Source organism: Giraffa tippelskirchi, chromosome 10, assembly GCF_054371585.1.
Source record: "Giraffa tippelskirchi isolate mGirTip1 chromosome 10, T2T-mGirTip1v1.2.pri, whole genome shotgun sequence".
Classification (NCBI taxonomy): Eukaryota; Metazoa; Chordata; class Mammalia; order Artiodactyla; family Giraffidae; genus Giraffa; species Giraffa tippelskirchi.
The window spans coordinates 21,246,751-21,270,821 of NC_137284.1; the positions used below are offsets into that span (position 1 = coordinate 21,246,751).

General features: G+C 37.9%; 2 protein-coding genes across 3 annotated transcripts in view; both read left to right on the forward strand.

Annotated features, from left to right (window-relative positions):
- LOC145523899 (olfactory receptor 8D2-like) overlaps window positions 1-24,071 on the forward strand; it is a 147,202-nt gene that overhangs the window by 82,031 nt on the left and 41,100 nt on the right. The window lies entirely within an intron of this gene.
- Window positions 9,150-10,088, forward strand: LOC145522801 (olfactory receptor 8B8-like). Its single transcript, XM_081531759.1, has one exon. The coding sequence runs from the start codon at window positions 9,156-9,158 to the stop codon at window positions 10,086-10,088; it is 933 nt and encodes a 310-aa protein (XP_081387885.1). The 5' UTR covers window positions 9,150-9,155.

Here is a 24,071-nt window from a genome sequence, read left to right on the forward strand (position 1 = left end):
TTATCTTTGTAATTCTTTCTCCTTCATCCACAGATTCTCTTAGAGAAGAATGGCTTCTGGAAATGGTTCATTTGTGACTGAATTCCTTCTATTGGGATTAACGGACCAACCAGATCTCCAACTCCCCTTGTTCTTCCTGTTCCTAGTAACATATAACAGTCACTGTGTTGGGAAACTTGGGCATGGTAACTTTAATTGGGATGAATTCACATCTACACACCCCCATGTGCTTTTTCCTCTTTAACTTGTCCTTCATAGATCTCTGTTATTCTTCTGTGTTTACACCAAAAATGCTGGTTACCTTCATATCAAAGAATAACATTATTTCTTACATGGGGTGCATGACCCAACTTTACTTTTTGTGTTTTTTTTTGCTCTTTCTGAAATCTATGTGCTGACATCAATGGCTTATGATTGCTCTGTGGCCATCTGTAACCCACTTTTGTATAATGCTGCCATGTCCCCTAAAGTGTGTTCCAGCCTTGTCCTTGGTTCCTACTTGATGGCATTTTCTGGTGCCATGGCTCACCCTCTATGTTGACACTGACTTTCTGTGATGCAAACACCATCAGCCATTTTTTCTGTGATATGCTCCCTCTTCTCCAGCTCTTCTGTGTAAGTACCCGTGTCAATGAGCTCGTACTTTTCATTGTGGTGGGCATCAATATCATTGTGCCCAGTCTCACCATCTTTGTCTCTTATGGTCTCAACTTTTCCAGCACCCTCCATATCAAGTCCATGGAAGGAAGATCCAAAGCCCTCAGCACCTGGATTTCCCACATCATTGCTGTTTCTCTGTTCTTTGGATCAGGTGCATTTGTGTATCTCAAACCATCTTCTGCTAGGTTCAAGGATGAGGGAAAAATCTCTTCTGTCTTTTATACCAACACTGTTCCCTTGCTGTACCCCTTAATGTATAGCTTGAGGAACAAAGACATTATACTTGCTCAGAAAAAATCCCTGAGTACAAGATAGTTTTGATCAAAGAGTATCTGTCTGTGCAGTTGGTTATATGACAAGGAGATTCTGTGCTGCAATTATATATTATTTATGGCAACCTTTTAATCCAATTTTTTCCTTAACCTGATAAAGGAAATTTGAGTCTTTTTTCATAAGTAATTTCTAGTCTTTTTGGAGTAGGTCTTTTTTTTTTTTCTCACAATTACCAAAATATCTTCTCTACCCTTTTTTTTCCTGTTTAGTAATAGCATTAACTAAATCATAACATTATCTCCATCTTTTTATGTCATTGTCACTTTTGACCTCTCTTTTTTCTTTGGAACATTATGCTTGGTCTTCAAATAATGGCATTCTATAACAGTAGAGTGACATTATATCATTGAGGGTGTTTTTATCTGCCACTTGCTATTAAAAGCATGAATTAAATATTTCTACTCTTTTCATGCTCTTTTCAAGAATGCCAGAGTTTAAAGGTTCTGTGATGACTATCAAGGATAATCCATTTTACATATATAAATGTTATGCTTCAAGCTTCTTTTGGCAGAGTTTTTTTTTTAACCTTTGTACAGTCAAGCGTAGACATAACGGTTCATCAAACTATATTTATTGTATGCATGCAAAAGTTAAGGTTAGAGTGGTTAGATTTACTTAAGTCACCTAACTTTACAAAGAAAACCTGATTTCAAGTTTGCTACTTTGTAATCTATTTTGCTGTTACTTTCTTCTATTACTTTTATTTCAGTAATGGTGGAATATGAGAAAACACTGCTAATTTCAAAGGTGATTCTGACTGGTGTGAAATGATACCTCATTGTGGTTTTGATTTGCATTTCTCTAATAATGAGTGATGTTGAGCATCTTTTCATGTGTTTGTTAGCCATCTGTATGTCTTCTTTGGAGAAATGTCTGTTTAGTTCTTTGGCCCATTTTTTGATTGGGTCGTTTATTTTTCTGGAATTCAGCTGCAGAAGTTGCTTGTATATTTTTGAGATTAATTGTTTGTCTGTTGCTTCGTTTGCTATTATTTTCTCCCATTCTGAAGGCTGTCTTTTCACCTTGCTTATAGTTTCCTTTGTTGTGCAAAAGCTTTTAATTTTAATTAGGTCCCATTTGTTTATTTTTGCTTTTATTTCCAATATTCTGGGAGGTGGGTCATGGAGGATCCTGCTGTGGTTTTCACACCAGTCAGAATGGCTGCTATCCAAAAGTCTACAAGCAATAAATGCTGGAGAGGGTGTGGAGAAAAGGGAACCCTCTTACACTGTTGGTGGGAATGCAAACTAGTACAGCCACTATGGAGAACAGTGTGGAGATTCCTTAAAAAACTGGGAATAGAACTGCCATATGACCCAGCAATCCCACTGCTGGGCGTATACACCGAGGAAACCAGAATTGAAAGAGACGCGTGTACCCCAATGTTCATCGCAGCACTGTTTACAATAGCCAGGACATGGAAGCAACCTAGATGTCCATCAGCAGACGAATGGATAAGGAAGCTGTGGTACATATACACAATGGAATATTACTCAGCCATTAAAAAAAATACATTTGAATCGGTTCTACTGAGATGGATGAAACTGGAGCCCATTATACAGAGTGAAGTAAGCCAGAAAGAAAAACACCAATACAGTATACTAATGCATATATATGGAATTTGAAAGATGGTAACGATAACCCTATATGCGAGACAGAATAAGAGACACAGATGCATAGAACAATTTTATGGACTCTGAGGGAGAAGGTGAGGGTGGGACGTTCTGGGAGAATAGCATTGAAACATGTATATTATCATATGTGAAACAGAACACCATTCCATGTTCGATGCATGAGACAAAGGCTCAGGGCCGGGGCAATGGGATGACCCAGAGGGATGGGATGGGGAGGGAGGTGGGTGGGGGGTCCAGGAAGGGGAACACATGTAAACCCATGGCTGATTCATGTCAATGTATGGCAAAAACTATTACAATATTGTAAAGTAATTAGCCCCCAACTAAAATAAATAAATTTATAAAAAAAAAAAAAATTTGGTGGAAAAAAAAAAAAAGGTGATTCTGCCTTGTCCCAAGATGATAAATGAATTTCCCTCAGTGTGGCTATCACTTTTTTTAGTTATTTTGTAGAAAAATAGCTTGATTGTTCTTTTTGTTGGGACAGAGGAAAACTTTGGGGTTAATATATTGGGGAGCAGATTGGTTCAAACAAGGAAGTTACTTTTTTCTGAAAAAAAATTTAAAGAATTGAATTTAGAAAGTTTGCAATTATCTGTAGTTCAGGAACAGTACATGTGAGAAAAAGGAACCTAAATCATGCAATATGTCAGGACTCAGAGAGACACATGGTAAGTAAATAAGAGGTCCCCCTTGGGAGTGGTCATGATCCACTTTCAATCTGAATTTATATCCCATTGAGTATCGTAAATACATTCCAGTGTCCATAAAGCCTTGATAAAATTATGATGCATAATGTCCAAACATTGGTGGTGTTTGGAAATGAAGATGGGAAAGTTATAGCCATGTTTGGGGAAGCAGGTAGAGAGAGGACAGCTCTTCAGGAGATAAAATTGTTGTTCAGTAGCTTAAGTCATGTCCAACTCTCCCTGACCTGATGGTCTCTAGCCTGCCAGGCACCTCTGTCCATGGGATTTTCCAGGCAAGAATACTGGAGTGGATAGCCACTTCCTTCTCCAGGGGATCTTCCAACCTGGGAATCGAACCTTTGTCTCCTGGATTGACGGGGCAGATTCTTTACCAGTAAGCCACCTGGGAAGCCCCAGGAGATAAAATAGCTAGGGATGGCTGGAACTCAATTTAAGAAAAAGGAATTTAGAACAAAGACTGGTAGATAATGGAAGCCCTTACCTATTGCTTTCTCCATTCTGGAAGGCCCTAGATATATTGTGAGGTCACATAATTTATTTGGATGATAAAAGCATAATTTACTTGAATTAAAAGAAAAAATAAACTAAACCCACAGGGCTGGAGGATGTGGAAATGACTAAATAGCACCTTCTTGTTGGCTTCCATATGCTATTTCCATTTGGATATTTAGGTATGAAAACCTTGAATTGCAGTTGGTATAGCAATGAGAAATTAAAGAAAGTAAAAAAAAATATTGGATGAATGAACCAAGTTGTGACCATGACTTCTGGAAAGGATACTGAATAGTTATCATTTTAGGGAAAAAAGATTAAAAAAGGCAACTCTAAAAGTCCTCAACTCAATGTATCAAGTGATAATTTAAATATTTTCTAAGATATCTTTGATGCTATTTACCATTTGCCACATTCCTAGTCTCCACTCACTAGTCAGTTATTTTAAAATTCAGCGTAACTAGTTTGTTTGTCTGTTAATTTTTTGAATGTTGTGATTGTTAAATCCTGTCTTAGTTTAAAAAGAGCACTCATCCCCTCCCCTGATTCCAGTATTAACACAATTTATTTTAACTTTACAAGTTTTAATTATGTGAAATAGTTGATCTTGGCTGCAGCTTTCTGCTTTTTTCCCTTTCTTTTACTTGCTCTTCATCTTGAAAAACTTGTTCTTTGTTGCAAGAAAAGTATATATAAACAGGTATAAATAATAACAGTGGTATTTAGAAATCTGTGGACATCACAGAGGTGTGTTCACTGTTATATGTTCTATCATAATTTAAGGTGGCCGCAAGAGTGGCTGAAACCCAGTTACTAATCTTTCATGAACATCAGAATGCAAATGAAATGTGCTTCATTTACAGAAAACATAAAGTTTCCTTGAAAGTAATTTGTCTTTGACTAATTGGAAAAAATTAATAAAATAGTTTAAATAATATTTGTTATAATAAAGAGTGGTGACTTTTTAAAGAGATAACTTAGCAGAGAGTTGAGCAATTTGAACACGTTTTAGTTAGAAATAAGTACTGTGTCTATCTATTTGGACTTCTTTCAAAAGAGAGAAATCAAGTCAGGGTATTTTGCTTGCATAGCATAGTTATTCTTAGTAGGTTTTGCTTTTTTAATGTACATGAATGGAGCCGAAAAGTAACCAGGGAAATTGTTGAAATTTTCACAACCGAGAGTCCATCAGGTAAACTACAGAATGTGCCTGTGCTTATGTACTAAACAGAGCTGAAAGCTCTGGTTTTCTAGTTTTAACAAAAATGGTCCTCTGAATCACAGACCAGGAAGTTCCTAAATTACATCCTGAGAAATAGTAGAGATTAACTACCATAGTTAAAATGATAAAGCAGAAATAAAGTCACAGGTGTAGAGAACAAACTTATGGGTACTAAGAAGGGAAGAGACTTCCCTGGTGGCTCAGACAGGTAAGGAATCATCCTGTAACATGGAAGACCTGGGTTCGATCCCTGGGTTGGGAAGATCCCCTGGAGAAGGGAATGGCTACCCACTTCAGTATTCTTGCCTGGAGAATCCCCATGGACATAGGAGCCTGGTAGGCTACAGTTCATGGGGTCGCAGAGAGTCCTTTCAACAGAAAGGAGATGAAACCACTCAATCCTAAAGGAAATCAACACTGAATATTCATTGGAAGGACTGATGCTGAAGCTGAAGCTCCAATACTTTGGCCACTTGATGCAAAGAATAAGCTCATTGGAAAAGACCTTGATGCTGGGAAAGATTGAGGGCAGGAGGAGAAGGGGATGACAGAGGATGAGATGGCTGGATGGCATCACAATGGACATGAGTTTGAGCAAACTCTGGGAGATAGTGAAAAATAGGGAAGCCTGGCGTGCTGTAGTCCATGGGGTCGCAAAGTGTCAGACAAGACTGGGAAACTGAACAGCAACAAAAAATAAGAAGAAGAGGAGGTGGGATGAATTAGGACATTGGGACTGATATATAAACACTACTATATATAATATGGATAACAAATGAGAACCTCTTGTATAACACCAAAACCTTTATTCAATTCTCTGTAGTGACCTAAATGGGAAGGAAATTAAAAAAAAAAAAGAGTGGCTATAGCAATATCCAATTTAAATATACTTCAAGTCCTTTTACATGTGATTTCAAATTTTCTGCTAGCCGAATTAAAAAGATAAAAGCAAAAGATGTGACATTCATTGCAATAATGTTTCCTGTAACTCAATAGAGCCAAAATATTATCGCTTTATCATGCAACCAATATAAAGATTAAGATATTTTTACCTTTTATTGTATTAAGCCTTCAAAGTGTTCTCAGAACAGCCCAGATCAATGTGACACTAAATTTTTAAAATTAGGAGCACTTGATGCCTATTTAGATTTCATTAATTTTACAATGGAAGAGGTAGATTCCCATATATAAGTTGTTCCAAACATGTATTTGGGCTATCTCTAGTTGTGGTGAGTGGGAGTCGCTCTCAAGTTGTGGCTCATGAACTCAGTAGTTGCTGCACTTGAACTCTAGAGCATGGGCTTCAGTTGTTGTGGCCCAAGGGCTCAGTAGTTGTGGTGAATGGACTTAGTTGTACCAGGACATGTGGCATCTTCCTGTATCAGGAATTATACCCATGTCCCCTGCATTGGCAGCTGGGTTCTTTACTACTGGACCACCAGAGAAGTCCAATGGCCATACATTTTCTGTCATTTAAAAATAAAATATCTTATTTAGTAACTTTTTCATACTTTTACAGTTTTATTGAGAAAAAATTGACTGTATACATTTAGTGAAAGTGAAAGTTGCTGAATCATGTCTGACTCTTTGCAACCCCATGGACTATACAGTCCATGGAATTCTCCAGGCCAGAATGCTGGAGTGGGTAGCCTTTCCCTTCACCAGGGGATCTTCCCAACCTAGGGATCGAACCCAGGTCTCCTGCATTGCAGGTGGATTCTTTACCAGCTAAGCCACAAGGGAAGCCCAAGAATACTGGAGTGGGTAGCTTATCACTCACTTCTCCAGCAGATCTTGCTGACCCAGGGATTGAACTGGGGTCTCCTGCGTTGGAGGTGGATTCTTTACCAACTGAGCTATCAGGGAAGCCCAGTTTTAGGGAATGTGGATCAAGATGATGACATAGGAAGATCCTGAGCTCACCTCCTTCCATGAATGCAGTGAATCTACAGCTATATATGAAACAATCACCTATGAAAAAGATCTGAAAACTTGCTGAGCACTTTCTTCACCTTGTAAGGTGAGAAAAAGGCCACACTGAGGTAGACAGAACAGGCTGAGATACAGTCTTACTATAAACTCTACACCGGTGAAACCAAAAATGATGAGGGAACTCACAAACCTGAGTTTTTTGCACTGTTCTAGTTCTGATATAGAAGAAAATTGTTATTTTAGAACTGTTTAAATTATAAGGAAGCTTTCTCCTGAAGATCCAGTGTTCCTTTACTCCTTTAATAAGAGTTATTTTCTAGACTGTGTAGAGAATTGATGGATTAGAAAATCTCAGAGGGAACATTTTTCCGATAGGTGAGTCATTGATAGGCCAGTTAATTGAGATTCCCTGGTAGTGTAGCTGGTAAAGAATCCACCTGCAATGCAGGGGACCCTGGTTCCATTCCTGGGTCAGGAAGATCCACTGGAGAACGGATAAGCTACCCACTCCAGTATTCTTGGGCTTCCCCGATTTCTCAGATGGTAAAGAATCCATCTGCAATGGGAGACACATGGGTTCGATCCCTGGGTTGGGAAAATCCCCTGGAGGAGGGCATGGCAACCCACTCCAGTATTCTTGCCTGGAAAATCCCTATGGACAGAGGAGACAGGTGGGTTAGAGTCCATGGGGTCACAAAGAGTTGGACAAGACTGAGCGAGTAAGCACAGCGCCAGCACTGATTTGCTAGGACTCATTTCTGAATCACATTGTCCAGAAAGGCAATTGCTCATTGCCCTTACACCCAGCTTCAATATGTCTGGCTTCATGCATCAACTGGGTGAAAGACTCTCTTAACAATTTTCTGAATCTTACATATCCGGTACATAAATTGTTTCTGCGTCAGTTTTTTTGGTAGGAAAAAAAAGACTAGGGTTTCCTCTTCATTTCTGTAATCTAAGTGAACAGAACATGGGAGATTTGGCTCTTCTTTGGTGAATGGACAATCCCTAAGTGAAGGCAAAACTTGGGTAAACTATTGAATCTCTAAGGGACTAAGGACAGATTAAGGTACAGGATGCAAATGCAATCCCCCCGGTCCCTATTATACATAGACAGTTTCCCTGGGGCAGAGACTGAACAACCTTCTGCCACGATTATAACTGAGTGCATTGTAACATTACGCTCACATTAAAGCTGTGACTTACCATTATACCACTACACTCACATTAAAGCTGTGACTTACCATTATACCATTACACTCACATTAAATCTATGACTTACCAGTGGCAAAAATGATAATAAAGAAGAATGTTTATTTTTCTCTGCTGTTTGAGTGACTGAAAGCCATAAACAGAAATTATGATCTATATTTCTAAAAGATTTTGAAGTCAAATCAGAAAATACATGTGGGCTGCATTCTCTTAGAATCAAAGGAACCAAAGCTTCAGAACCTGAAATTGCCCTACTAAGACCAGAGGGTAAAACCAATGCTAAGAAAGCCCTGGGGTTTTCTGGAGAAAGGAAGGTGAGTTTCTGAATTCCATTTATTCATGTCCTTCTTGTTTGAAATGGAAGTCCAAGGATCTAAGACATGGCAATTTATTTCCCAGTTTAGCACCCTGAGACTCACATAAAACTTAGAAAAATGTCTATTCAGATCAGGGATCAGTGAATGCTCAGAGACACTAGGGGCCTAAAAGGATGCATTAGATCAGTCAGTAAGTTTCCTCTCCATGGATGGAAGTCTCACTCATCTACAGTTACATTTTTACTTTGTGATGTGGGGTGGAGAGTTAACCTCTTGAAGACTCTGGCCATTTAGTTTTAGGAGACAATGAGTCTCCTTTATCCACTGTTTGTTTCTTTCCCCATGCAGTCAAGTCTGCACAGGGCAGTGGTTTCTTTCCTTCTGTAAGCTAAATTTTGATACTCTTTCCTACTTAGTTTATAAAGACCCAAAAAAGTGAAATTCTCTGTCACTCAGTTTCATGATAACAGTAACACAATTCCATGAGAGAGTAGGTAAGGCAATCCATGAATCCAGGCTGGGTTACTCTCAAATATTCCCAGCCCAAACACTACATTTGCAAGAGGAGATATTGTGTGAAAACTGAGTCATTGTTCTCTATGTAACCTTTTTCTTATGTGCTCACAGATCACATTAGAGAAGAATGGCTCCTGGAAATGGCTCTTTTGTGACTGAATTCATTCTGTTGGGATTAACCAACCGGCCAGATCTCCAACTCCCTCTATTCTTCCTGTTCCTAGGAATGTACATGTTCACTGTGCTAGGAAATTTGGGATTGATAATCCTAATTGCACTGAATTCACACCTACACACCCCCATGTACTTTTTCCTTTTTAACTTGTCTTTCATAGATCTCTGTAATTCTTCTGTATTTACACCCAAAATGCTGATTAACTTCATATCAAAGAATAATCTTATTTCTTTTGTGGGGTGCATGACCCAGCTCTACTTCTTCTGTTTTTTTGTCATTTCTGAATGCTATGTGCTGACATCAATGGCCTATGATCGCTATGTGGCCATCTGCAAGCCACTTTTGTATAATACTGCCATGTCTCCTAAAGTGTGTTCTGGCCTTATGCTTGGTTCCTACTTGATGGCATTTTCTGGTGCCATGGCTCACACTGGATGCATGCTGAGACTGACTTTCTGTGATGCAGACACCATCAACCATTATTTCTGTGACATCCTCCCTCTGCTCGAGCTCTCCTGCACAAGTACCTACGTCATTGAACTGGAAGTCTTCATCGTGGGAGGCATCAACATCATTGTGCCCAGTCTCACCATCTTTGTCTCTTATGGTCTCATCCTCACCAACATCTTCCACATCAGCTCCACAGAGGGCAGGTCCAAAGCCTTCAGCACCTGCAGTTCACACATCATTGCTGTTTCTCTCTTCTTTGGATCAGGGGCATTTATGTATCTCAAACCACCTTCTGCTGTGTCTATGGATGAAGGGAAAATCTCTTCTGTCTTTTACACAAATATGATTCCTATGATGAACCCATTAATCTACAGCTTGAGAAACAAAGATGTTAAACTGGCTCTGAGAAAAACTCTGAGTAGCAGACAGTTTTAATTAGACCTGTCTGTGTGCACAAGTAACTTGTACCGTGAGATGTTGAGTTTTTAATTTTAATGGCCACCTTCTTACCATATTTTTTATTATCTTTTTTTAACCTAGTATCCTAAAGAAATTTAAGTCCTGTTTGAATAATTTATTTCCATTTTTATATAGTTTTTTCACTGTTTTCAAAATACATATCATCTCTTTTTCTTGCATAGTAATAACGTTAAATAGTGAATATATTATCTTTTTTCATTATCATTTTGAAATTATTTTTCCACTGGGAAAAGATGAATGGCCTCCAAATAATGAATTACATAACACTAGACTGAAAACATATCACTCAGGTTATTTTTAATCTATTAACTTGCAATAAGAACGATAAATAAGATACTCTGTTCCTACTCTTATCTTTCCATATTTCACTTGGTAATAATATACCTTCTTGAAATACCAGAGATTGATGTTTCTAAGAGTATCAAGGATAATCCCTTTCCCATCTGTAAACCTTTAGTGTTAAGCTTCTTTTGGCAAAGAGTTTTATTTTTCACCTTTGTAGGTAAAACTGACACATAACCAGTCATCAAAATACATGTTTTGCATTGGTGGGAAAGTGAAGCCAAGAGTGGATAATGATTTACTTAAAGTCACACAGCTTTAGAAAGAAAAATTGTAGACTAAATTCTTATCATTTTGACTTCAAATGTATTATTCTTCAGTATACTCTATATACTCTTGATTATGTTATTCTATTTCAATGAGCATCAAATATGAGCAAACATTCCTGATTTAAAGTTGACTCTCCTCTGTCTGAGAAGGACATAACGAATTTCTCTCAAGCTGGGTATTCCTTTCTTTTCTTTTTAGCAAAACAGTTTGATTGTGTTTTGCTGCTGTTGTCAGAAAGAGAAAGCCTTTTGAGCTCATATATTATAGAAATGATTTGCTCAAAAACGGAAATTACTATTTATACAAAATTAAAAACCTGAATGTGGAATGCTTGCAAGTGTTTGTACTTCAGAGATTAGGGCACAAGCAGTAAGGATGTTCAGAAACATATGATTATGTCAGGAATCAAGGAGGCATATGGCTAATAAACAGGATGTCCCAGTGTGGGACGTAGTCATGAGATTTAGGTACCCGGGCTTCCCTTGTGGCTCAGCTGGTAAAGAATCCACCTGCAATGCAGGAGACCTGGGTTTGATCCCTGGGTTGGGAAGATCCTCTGGAGAAGGGAACCCATTCCACTGTTCTGGCCTGGAGAATTCCATGCACTGTATAGTCCTTGGGATTGCAAAGAATTGGCACTACTGAGTGACTTTCACTTTCATTTTCATTCTGAAACCGTTTCCTGTTTGCAGAGTACTGTAAATATATTTCACTATTCATAAATCTTTGATAAAAACTATTTGCATAATGAGCACACATTATTAGTATTTTGGAGAATGAAAGTGGAAGAGCTGTGGTCTCATTTGGGGAAGTGGCTAGAGAGAAGGCATCAGTTACAGGAGGTAAATTGTGAGGAGTAATTGCATAAAGAAAGGAAGAAGTAATTTACCCAGAAAAGTGTTGGATAATGAAAACAATTACCTACGGACTCATTCCTTGTGCAAGACCCTAGATACTGTCGACATCACAGAATTTCTCTATATAACATAAAAGCTTAAGTTATTTATGATTTAAAATGTTAAACAACAGGACTAGATGGCCTTTGAATAAGCAGATTATTTCTGGTTTTGTTGGCTTCTGTGTGCTACATTCATATGGAATTTTAGGTATAAAATCACCAAATTGCAGCTGGGAAAATAACGACAATTTAAAGAATTATTTGGAGAATAAAATAAGTTATGACAAGAATGTTGGATTATTTTTTGAAAGCAAAAATATGCTACTTTAAAAATCCTCAATATGCTGTATCAGTGACACTGTAATCATTTTCTAAGATATTTTGAATAATATTCATTACTTAACACTCTTAACCTCCAGTCAGTATTTATGTATTTTGAAATTTGGCAAAGCTGATTTTTGACTTGTTTTTTTGGAGATGTTCAGCATAGCTTAATCCTTGGCTTATATTTTTAGCACCCATATTCCATCTCCTGACTGCAATATGAACATAATTGATTTTTCCTTAACAAGTTCTATTTACATAATATTGTTGATCTTGGTTAGAGTTTTATTTCTTTGTTTAAACTAGTGGTTCCCTCTATAAACTTGTTTTTTGAATGGAAACAAATGCATCTAAACAAGTGAAATTAACTGGGCCATTTGGAAACCTACAGAGTACAGCTGCATGTACTCTATTATGTATTTTGTAACCATTTGAGGATCCCCAAGAGTGCCAACAAAGGTCCGTCTAGTCAAAGCTATGACTTTTCCAGTAATCATCTATGGATGTGAGAGCTGGACTATAAAGAAAGCTGAGCACTGAAGATTTGATGCTTTTGAACTGTGGTGTTAGAGAAGACTCTTGAGAGTCCCTTGGACAGCAAGGAGATCCAACCAGTCCATCCTAAAGGAAATCAGTCCTGAATATTCATTGGAAGGGATGATACTGAAACTCTAATACTTGGGCCACCTGATGCGAAGAACTGACTCATTTGCAAAGAACCTGATGCTGGGAAAGATTGAAGACAGTAGAAGGGGGTGACAGAGGATGAGATTGTTGGACATGAGTTTGAGTAAGCTCTGGGAGTTGGTTATGGTCAGGGAAGCCTGGCTTGCTGCAGTCCATGGGGTCGCAAAGAGTCGGACATGACTGAGTGACTGAACTGAACTGAACTGAAGAGTGAGTTAAGCCTGGTCACTAATCTTTCATTTCATGAGCCTCATAATTAGAATGAAATCTGTTCATTTAAATAAAAGAACTACTCTTTAAAATGTGTGATTTTTATCTTCCGTTAATTTGAAAAAAATTATAAATAAAATACAATTTGTGATAATTATGGGAGGTAGCATTGTAAAGGAGGCAAATTTGCTGATAGTTCAGCAAATTAATGATGTTTCAGTTAGCAATGGAACTGTGCATCTCTGTATTTGGACTTATTTTAAGTGGAGGGGAAATCAAGCCAACATATTTTAAATGTTCAGTTCAGTTGCTCAGTTGTGTCTGACTCTTTGCGCCTCCATGGACTGCGACACGCCAGGCCTCCCTGTCCATCACCAACCCCCAGAGCTTGTTCAAACTCATGTGCATCGATTTGGTGATGCCATTCAGTGATCACAGCCTCTGTCGTCCCCTTCTGCTCCTGCCTTCAGTCTTTCCCAGCATCAGCATCTTTTCTAATGGCTCAGTTCTTCCCATCAGGTGGCCAAAGTACTGGAGCTTCAGCTTCAGCATCAGTCTTCCCAATGAATATTCAGGACTGAGTTCCTTTAGGATTGTCCAGTTTTATTTCCTTGTAGTTCTTCCTTTCTTGAGTTATGTGATTGGCACTTACAGATTTTGAGAGAAGTTATGGTTCTGCTGAAGGTGTTCAGTCTTAGAGTCAACCTTGTAATCCCTGGGTTTCTCCTGTGCCCTTCAACCAGGACAGAACTTTTTCTAAATTGGTGTGAAATTGGATTCTTTTCCAAAATGCTGCATCATGAATATATATTTTCTTACCTAATGTGGTTAGACTAGTGATTTAAAATACTATACAATATATTGGGAAGATTCTAAACAAGAGATAGAGAGCTAAGAAGATGTTTCAAAGAAGCCTACATTTAAAGTTTCACATGGCATGATTTTAATTTTCATTCATCAGAAATGCAGTGCCTAGCCATTTCTTCCATCTCTCCCTTTTAAGGGTTGCCCCACTAAATACAGAGTTAATGGCAACCTACTCCAGTACTCTTGCCTGAAAAATCCCATGGACGGAGGAACCTGGTAGGCTGCAGTCCATGGGGTTGTGGAAGAGTTGGACATGACTGAGCGACTTCACTTTCACTTTTCACTTTCATGCATTGGAGAAGGAAATGGCAACCCACTCCAGTGTTCTTGCTTGGAGAATCCCAGGGATGGTGGAGCCTGGTGGGCTGTTGTCTATGGCGTCGCACAGAGTCGGTCACGACTGAAGCGACTTAGCAGCAGCAGCAGCCACTAAAAACAAACAAACACATTCTATAATTGTGGTAGTTGCACAAGTTATTATTTTGTTTGTTGAGGCCCTCTTTTTTGGGGGGCATTTTGAAGGCGTATTTTTGAGCTTTTGATGCTTTTCTATCAATAAGTTCAGTTCAGTTCAGTTCAGTCGCTCTGTCGTGTCCGACTCTTTTCAACCCCATGAACCACAGCACGCCAGGCCTCCCTTTCCATCACCAACTCCTGGAGTCCACCCAAACCCATGTCCATTGAGTCGGTGATGCCATCCAACCATCTCATCCTCTGTCGTCCCCTTCTCCTCCTGCCCTCAATCCTTCCCATCAACAGGGTCTTTTCAAATGAGTCAGTTCTTTGCATCAGGTGGCCAAAGTATTGAAGTTTCAGCTTCAACATCAGTCCTTCCAATGAACACCCAGGACTGATCTCCTTTAGGATGGACTGGTTCGATCTCCTTGCAGTCCAAGGGACTCTCAAGAGTCTTCTCCAACACCACAGCTCAAAAGCATCAATTCTTCAGTGATCAGCTTTCTTCACTGTCCAACTCTCGCATCTATACATGACCACTAGAAAAACCATAGCCTTGACTAGATGGACCTTTGTTGGCAAAGTAATGTCTCTGCTTTTTAATATGTTGTCTAGGTTGGTCATAACTTTCCTTCCAAGGAGTAAGCGTCTTTTAATTTCATGGCTGCAATCACCATCAGCAGTGATTTTGGAGCCCAGAAAAATAAAGTCAGCTACTTTTTCTACTGTTTCCCCATCTATTTGCCATGAAGCGATGGGACCGGATGCCATGATCTTAGTTTTCTGAATGTTGAGCTTTAAGCCAACTTTTTCATTCTCCTCTTTCACTTTCATCAAGAGGCTCTTTAGTTCTTCTTCACTTTTTGTGATAAGGGTGGTGTTATCTGCATATCTGAGGTTAGAGTATTGCAAATTATTTCAGAGATTTCCCACAGAGAGAACAACTGAAATGAGTTATTTTAACAATTGAAAATATTTAGATAAATAAACAAACTTGAAAGTAGGACCCTTCGAGAAAACACATTCATTTAAGTAACGGACATAAAGAGGGAAAGAAACAATGCAGTAGCTTTCCCTTCAAATGTGAATATAATGAGGAGACAGGAATTTACTTTGATCCACGGGAGGATGTTCCATCCCTAGAGTAAAGTGAAAATGTTTAAAAGAGTGAGTCCCTAAGGAACTAAAGACAGATCATGAACCATGTATATAATTTCCTTCTTTATATATATATATCTATGATCTATTCCCTGGGGAATAGTTAGAGCGTACCTCTAGTCTGTTCTTAACCATGTGACTTACATCATTACACTCATATTAAATCTTCTGTGTCTAATCAAGTTGCGAGTGTGGTAATAAAATGCTTTATTTTCCTCTACCTCTTGAAGGGACTGAAAATAACCAGAAATTACAGTAGTTTATAATGTTTTTGAGGGCATATGTCAATGCTATCTCATTTTATAGTCAAAGGAATCAAGCCTCAAGAACCTGAAATTACATTTCCAGTACCAACAAGGTGAAGACTAAAGGGAGCCAGCCCCGAGGTTTTCTGCCCTAAGGAGGGTGAGTTTCTGAATTCATCTTACATGCTGAATTCAATTTACAATACTAATTCCTTGTTTTGAGATGAAACTCCAGGGTCCGTTGTTTCTCATTTTGTGTAGTTCTGGGAGTCAAGTGAAACTAGTGGATGAATCTGTCAGAGAGGGATCAGAGAATGTTCAGAGACACGAGGGGGCTTAAAGGACATGTCAGTCAGGAAGTTTCCTCTAAGCAGATGTAACTCTCACTCTTCCAACTTTATGGCTTTTAACTCTGTGACAAGTGGAGTAACAACTCTTATAAATTCTGGTCCCCTCATCTTGGATTAGAAAGCATATTTTTGGTTTAGACCACGTCACAGCTAATCTGCTTTAGAAGCCAGCGCCAGGTTGCTAGGATCACTGCCTCCAGTTACAGTGGTGAGGGAAGAGTTCAAGTGAGGAAATGTTGAGATGACTGTAGAACAGTTGTATCCTAATCCATCTCTCTTCTCCTTGGATTTTCCAGCAGGAATGCTTGCATATGATAGGACTGACTTTCCCTCTGTAGCCTGTTTGTGATGTACTTTGCTATATTTAGCTTATAACAGCTCTAATAAAGGGCAAGTCCACATCATTCTGTATCGTGATAATGGTAAATCAGATTCTATGCGACCAGGTTGGGATAGTGTCAGGCATTCCCAGTGTATATACTCTTGTGCTGGGCTTCCCTGGGGCTCAGTGGTAAAGAACCCTTTTGCTAATGCAGGAGATGTGGTTCGATCCCTGGGTTGGGAAGAACCTCTGGTAAAGGAAATGGAAGTCCACTCTAGTATTCTTGCCTGGGAAATTCCATGGACACAGGAAATTTGAGGGCTACAATCCATGGGGTCACAAAAGAGTTGGAGGCAACTTAGTGACTAAACAAGAAAAACAACTGAGCTCTTTTGTAGGATGAGACACTGTGGAAGAGCTGGGTTGTTCTCTAATGGAAACCTTTTGTCCCCCTCTGTTCTTACTGTTCCTAGGAATGTATATGGTCACTGTTCTGGGAAATTTGGGATTGATAATCCTAATCACACTGAATTCAAATCTGCACACCCCCATGTACTTTTTCCTCTTTAACTTGTCCTTCATAGATCTCTGTTATTCTTCTGTGTTTACACCCAGAATGATGATTAACTTCACATCAAAGAAGAATATGATCTCTTACATGGGGTGCATGACTCAGCTCTACTTCTTCTGTTTTTTTGTCATTTCTGAATGCTATGTGCTGACATCAATGGCCTATGACCGCTGTGTGGCCATCTGTAACCCACTATTATATAATACTGCCATGTCCCCTAAAGTGTGTTCCAGCCTTGTGCTTGGTTCCTACTTGATGGCTTTTTCTGGTGCCATGGCTCACACTGGATGCATGCTGAGACTGACCTTCTGTGATGCAAACACCATCAACCATTATTTCTGTGATGTCCACCCTTTGCTCCAGCTCTCTTGCACAAGTACCTATGTCAATGAGCTGGTAGTTTTCATTGTGGTGGGCATCAACATCATTGTGCCCAGTTTCACAATCTTTGTCTCTTATTGTCTCATCCTTACCAGCATCCTCCAAATCAAGTCCACAGAAGGCAGGTCCAAAGCCTTCAGCACTTGCACTTCCCACATCATTGCTGTTTCTCTGTTCTTTGGATCAATGTCATTCATGTATCTTAAACCATCTTCTGCTGGTTCTATGGATGAGGAAAAAATCTCTTCTGTCTTTTACACCAATGTGGTTTCTATGATGAACCCCTTAATCTATAGTTTGAGAAATAAAGATGTGAAAACTGCTCTGAGAAAAACCCTTAGTAGGAGATAATTTTGAATAGAGTATCTCTCTCTGTGAAGTTGATCAAGGGCAGAAAGTTTCTGTGTTTAATCATAGTAACTTTGTTGACAATCTTATTTCTTTTTCACCATGTGGAAGGATAGCTAAGTCATCTTACAATTTATTTCCACTTTTTAGAATTGGTCTCTCTTTTCTTACCACTAGCACAATTTCCTTTCCTCACTTTCTCCCATTTATTAATACTCTTCAGAAAAAATTTATTAAGTCTGTTTTTTCTATCAGTTTGAACTTTTCCCTGTTGAAATAGAAGACTGGTCTACTGATGATCAAATTGGGGAACATTAGTTTGATGTTGTGTCTTTATGTTTGTCTTATCTGCCATCTGCCATTGGCTGGAAGCATGAATCAGACAATGTTTTCTCTTCTTTTCCTTCCAGTCTTCCTTGAGCAAGATTATATTTCATTTAATCCCTAAGATATAAAGTTACATAATGGCTAAGTAAAAAAAAATTTGTTTTTGTTGACGATGCACACTTTGCTTTTTTGACAAAGAATTTTCTTACTTTTACACAGCCAGTCCTACACATAACAGATTATTAATATATACTCCTGCAAGGGAAAGTATAACTCAGAGTAGTTATTGCTTTATTTACAGTTGTATATTTCTTAATGAAGACACCTAGACTAAATTCAGTTTTATGTTTTAAAGTCTGCTAATCTCAGTATACTTTGCTTCTGCTTTATCTCATTATTTTTGTTTAATTAAACACGGCACAGAGGAAAATATTCTAATTTGAAATTTGACTTTGCTTTGTCCCTGGGTGGTACATGAATTTTTCTCGGGATGGGTATTTTTTTTTTCAGTTTGTTTGTTTATGAAAATAATTTATTTTGTCCTTATTGTTGGGAAATAGGAAACTTTATGGACCTGAATACTGGAGAAATGACTGGCTTAAGTAAGGACATTATTTTTTTCAAAAAATTAAGAAAAAAAAAATGGAACACTTTCAAGTGTTTGTAATTCAAGGAACAGGGCTCAGTAGATTAAAGAGTTCAGAATCCTGTCATGAGGCCAAGGTCAACAAGCCCCATTGCCAATAAATAAGAAGTCTTTGTGGGGATTTCTCATGAGGCTTAGGACCTATATTTAATATGGGTTTTTTTTTTACCTATTCCATCTAGTACATTAAATGTTTAGTCCATAAAGCTTTCATAAACTTATGATACACAGTGACCATACAAGAGTAGTGTCTTTTGAAATGAAGGTAGAAAAGTTATGACTACCTGTGAGGAAAAAGTAATAGGACATTTTTTTTCCCTGAAGACAAAATAAATATTAGTGATTAAAACTCAAATTAGGGATAAGGAATCTAGGAAATAAAATTTTGAAAATAAAAGACTCATTTTTATGATTCCCCTCTTTTTTCCTGGAAGACCTAGAAATATGAAGGAGATCACAGGATTTCTATGGATAGAATGAAAACTTATTTGATTACTAAAAAATTAAACTTATCAACCTCCAACACTCTGTGTGACCTGGGCAAAACTTTATCATTTCCACTTTTGTTGGCTACTTCCTCATGGATTTTAAGGTATGAAATCCTCAAAATGCTGTTAGAAAATTATAATTTGAAGGAAATATTTGGTGACTAATTCAAGTTATGACTTTTCTCAAATAGGATGTTGGATTACTTTCCTTTTGAGAAAATATGGGAAAATGGTTACTCTAAAATACTTAAATGACTCTGTGCACAGTCTTTCAGTTGTGTCCTACTCTTTGTGACCCCATGGACTGTAGCCCTCCAGACTCCTCTGCCCATGGAATTTTCCAAGCAAGAATACTGAAGTGGGTTGCCATAGGTTTGTTGTACATGGCCTTTATTATGTTGAGGTACTCTCTAGGCCTTGTTTTTGTAGTGTAGTGGTTATCATGTTTGCCTCACTTGCCAAAGATCCCTGGTTTGAAACCAGGCAGAAACAGACTTTCAGAAGCCCAAGGGTCTCTTTTAGTCCCTAATTTCTATGGCTCAGTGATAAAGAATCTGCCTGCAAAGCAGGAGATCCAGGTTCGATCCCTGGGTTGGGAAGATCCCCTGGAGAAGGAAATGGCAACCCACTCCAGTATTCTTGCCTGGAGAATCCCATGGACTGAGGAGCTTGGCAGGCTACAGTTCATAGTGGCACAAAGAGTTGGACAAAATTGAAGGGACTTAGCACACACGCACATGTACCGTGTATGACTTTCTGGAGAGTTTTTATCATAAATTGGTGCTGAATTTTGCCAAAAATTTATTGTACATCTATTGAGATGATCATATTGCTTTTATTCTTTGATTGGTTGGTGTGGTATATCACATTGATTGATTTGCAGAATTTGAAAAGTCCTTGCATCCCTGGGATGAATTCTAGTTGATCATGGTGTGTGATCTTTTTAAAGTATTGTTGGATTCATATTGTTAGAATTTTGTTGAGGAGTTTTGCATCTATTTTCATCAATGCTATTGGCCTATAATTTTCTTTTTGTGGTATCTTTGTCTGGCTTTGGTTTCAGGTCTTGCTGGCCTCATAGAATGAGTTTGAAAGTTTTCTTCCTCTGCAATTTTTTGGAACAGTTTCAGGAGCATGTGTATTAATTCTTCTGTAAATGTTTGGTAGAATTTGCTTGTGAAACCATCAGATCCTGGGCTTTTGTTTGTTGGGAGTATTTTAATCACAGTTTCAATTTTAGTGCTTGTGATTGGTCTGTTCATATATTCTATTTCTTCCTGGTCTTGGGAGACTGTGCCTTTCTAAGAATTTGTCCATTTCTTCCTGGTCGTCCATTCTATCGGCATACAGTTGCTCATTGTAGTCTCTTATGATTCTTTGTATCTCTGTGGAGTCACTTGTAACTTTTTACTTTTCATTTTAAATTTTATTGATTTGAGTCCCCTCCCTTTTTACTTTGAGTTTTGCGAAAGGTTTATCAATTTTGTTTATCTTTTCAAAGAACCATATTTTCATTTCATTGATCTTTGCAATTGTTTTCTTTGTCTACTGCATTTATTTCTGCTCTTGTCTTTAGGATTTCTTTACTTTTACTAATTTTAGGTTGAGTATTACCTCACACCTGCCAGAATGGCTATATCAAAAAAATCCACAAAGAATAAATACTGGAAAAAGTGTGGAGAGAAGGGAACACTTCTACACTGCTGGTGGGAATGTAAATTTGTATAGCCACTATGAAGAACAGTGTGGCAGTTCCTTAAGAAAAAAGAAAAATAGAACTACCATATATCCCTGCAATCCCACCTCTGGGTGTATATTGGAGAAAAGCATGATCTGAACAGATAAACATGCACCCCAATGTTAATTGCATCACTATTTACAATAGCCAAGACATGGAAGCAATCTAAATATCCACTAATAGAGGAATAGATAAAGAAGTCTTGGTGCATACATACAATGGAATACTACTCAGCCATTAAAAAAAAATGAAATAATGTCATTTGCAGCAACATGGATGGACCTAGAGATTGTCATACTGAGCGAAGTATGTCAGACAGAGAAGGGGAAATATCATATGAAATCCCTTATATTTGGAATCCAACAAGAAATAATGCAAATAAACTTACACAGAACAGAAAGAGATTCATAGAGTTAGAGAATGAACTAATGGTTGCTGGGGGAAAGATGGGAGGAAGAGATAGTTAGGGAGTTTGGAATGGATATGTACACACTGCTATATTTAAAAGTGGAAAACCAATAAGAACCTCTGGTATACCACAGGGAACTCTACCTAATGTTATGTGACAGCTTGGATGGGAGAGGAGTTTGGGGAGGAATGGAAAAATGTATTTATATGGCTGAGTCTTTTCACTGTCAACTGAAGCTATCGCAATATTGTGAATGAGCTATACTCCAATAGAAAATAAAAAAAGAACTGCTTTCCTTACCTATTAACATTCTTCTGAAGAACTCAAAGTCTTCTCAGAGTGAGATAAGAGGAGGTGAAATTAGATTGCAAAATAATTACCAATTTGTTCTCCCATAGTATTATAAATTTTTCTGCAGTTTAAATTTTAGGCATACATTTCAAGGATCTTAATCTGCTTTTTAAAATTTTTCTTAAAAGCCCTCATTTGGGGAGTTCACTAAAGCAATTTTTTTAAATAATTCAAATCTTATCCAAGTCAAAGTTTCCCACCAATGGGAGCTGGTTACCTAATACCTTGAAAACATTTAAAATTTTTCTGAAACATTTCCAAAGGATAAAATCATCATTCTCTGACAAGGACCTACTCAGAGACAAATAACATTCTTCTTTAATTCACAGGCCAGAATACTGGAGTGGGTAGCCTTTCCCTTCTCCAGGGGATCTTCCCAACCCAGGGATTGAACCCAGGTCTCCCACACTGCAGGTGGATTCTTTACCATTCTGGCCTAGAGAATTCCATGGATTTTATAACCATGGGGTTGCAAAGAGTCGGACACGACTGAGCGACTTTCACTTAATTCACAGGGAGAGTTATCAGAGATTGATTTTTCACACTCTGGTAGTTTTGATTCTGAAGAATATTGTTACTTTTAGGGCAGATGCTATTTGTAAGAAGGCTTTCTTTTCCCATTTAGGAAAAAAAAGATCTTTAGACCCAATGCTCTTTTTCCTCATCTATCATCTATTATGTTGTAGACTATTTGGAGAATTTATGATCTAACGAATCTCAGAGGCAAGATATTTTTCCTGTAAGTGTTGATCATTGATAGGATAGTTGATACCCTAAATAGAGTAAACCCCAGATTACTGCACTTCTCTTCAAATAATTTATGTACTCTTACACTGTGGGATTTGTTAAGACACGTTTTTTTTTTTATTTATTTTAGTTGGGGGCTAATTACTTTAAAATATTGTAATAGTTTTTGCCTTACATTGACATGAATCAGCCATGGGTTTACATGTGTTCCCCTTCTTGGACCCCCCACCCACCTCCCTCCCCATCCCATCCCTCTGGGTCATCCCATTGCCCCGGCCCTGAGCATTTGTCTCATGCATCGAACATGGAATGGTGTTGTTAAGACACATTTTTGCATGCTATTTTTCATTCTTTCATTTGTTCAGAAATTTCTCGCTATGGAATTTTTTGAGTAAATGAGAGGGCACTCATATATGGCTACTTGGTTCTGAAGAGGGCATGAAAACTGAGCACTGATCACATGAATCATGGATTGACAGATCCTCTTTCTGCTTCATTATCTTTACTTAGGGCCTGAGAAACACAGTCAGCTTAGTCAGCTTTTAATACATCATAACTTCCACTGAAATCTTTATTGTGTATAATCGTAGTTTTTTTTTGAGATGGAGAGCCAGGACTGGCACAAGGATTTCCCTGAGGAGAGTCTAGTGTCCCTTATTTAATATTAATATCATAAGAATTTGTGAAGTTTCCTGGGGTATTTCTAACCCCTGTTCATATAATTAGTAATTTTTTCTTTACATTGGATTCCTTTTCCAAATGCTGTATCATGTATCATACCTTCTCTTACCTAATTTAGTTAGACTAGTAGATTTAAATATTATACAGTATATTAAGTAAGTAAGTAAGTGTTAGTCTCTCAGTCGTGCCCGACTCTTTGCGACCCCATGGACTACAGCCCACCAAGTTCCTCTGTCCATGAGATTTTCCAGGCAAGGATAGTGGAATGGGTTGCCATTTCCTCCTCCAGGGGATCTTCCCAACCCAGGGACTGAACCTGGGTCTCCTGCACTGCAGGCAGATTCTTTACCGACTGAGCTACAAAAGACGCCCATATAATATATTAGAAAGATTGTAAACAAAGGTAGGGAGCTATGAAAAAATTTCAAAAAACCCCAAAATTTTAGATGGCATACTCTTAATTTTTATTCAGTAGAAATTCAGTGTCTTTTCCATCTCTCTCTCAGGAGTTGTTATGAAAATAAATAAATCACTTAATTTTGGTAGCACAAGTCACTGTTTTGTGTGTGGGGAACTACTTTTTGAGCAATTTGAAGACATTCTTTTGAGAGTTTGATGTTTTTCTATTAATAACAGAAGCCTCTTATATTGCAAAATGATAATCTTCCCCTTCCTTCCACTAAATGTAAGCAATGTGTGTATAAATATAGACATATAACTATTTATTTTTCACACACAAACACATATATATTTCTAAAATAGGTTGAACTTACCAAAGCAATTGAATTCTCTCAGAAAAGTAAACATTCTCTAATTTTCTTTACTATGGTTTTGAGAAGGTTAAATTTTGTACAATAGTTAATTTGTGCAAAAGACTTCATAAATCAAATTGGTCTTTTCATGGCTTCTCATGAAAGATAACTCTGACTCAATTTCTTATTTAGTTTTCACCAATATTTAATCATAATTTTGAGAAGTATATTTTTATTACATTGCTTGAATTTTCAAGTGGGTAATGGAGAACCATCAGAGGTACTTGAACTAGAGAGAGATAGAGCAATGATTTCAGACTTCGGTGTCTATGGCTAAACAAGAGTGAGTATGTTTGAAAATGCTAAAATA

Bases quoted from the DNA above. Each gene is read 5' to 3' on its own strand.
- LOC145522801 (XM_081531759.1), top strand. From the start codon at position 9,156: ATGGCTCCTGGAAATGGCTCTTTTGTGACTGAATTCATTCTGTTGGGA.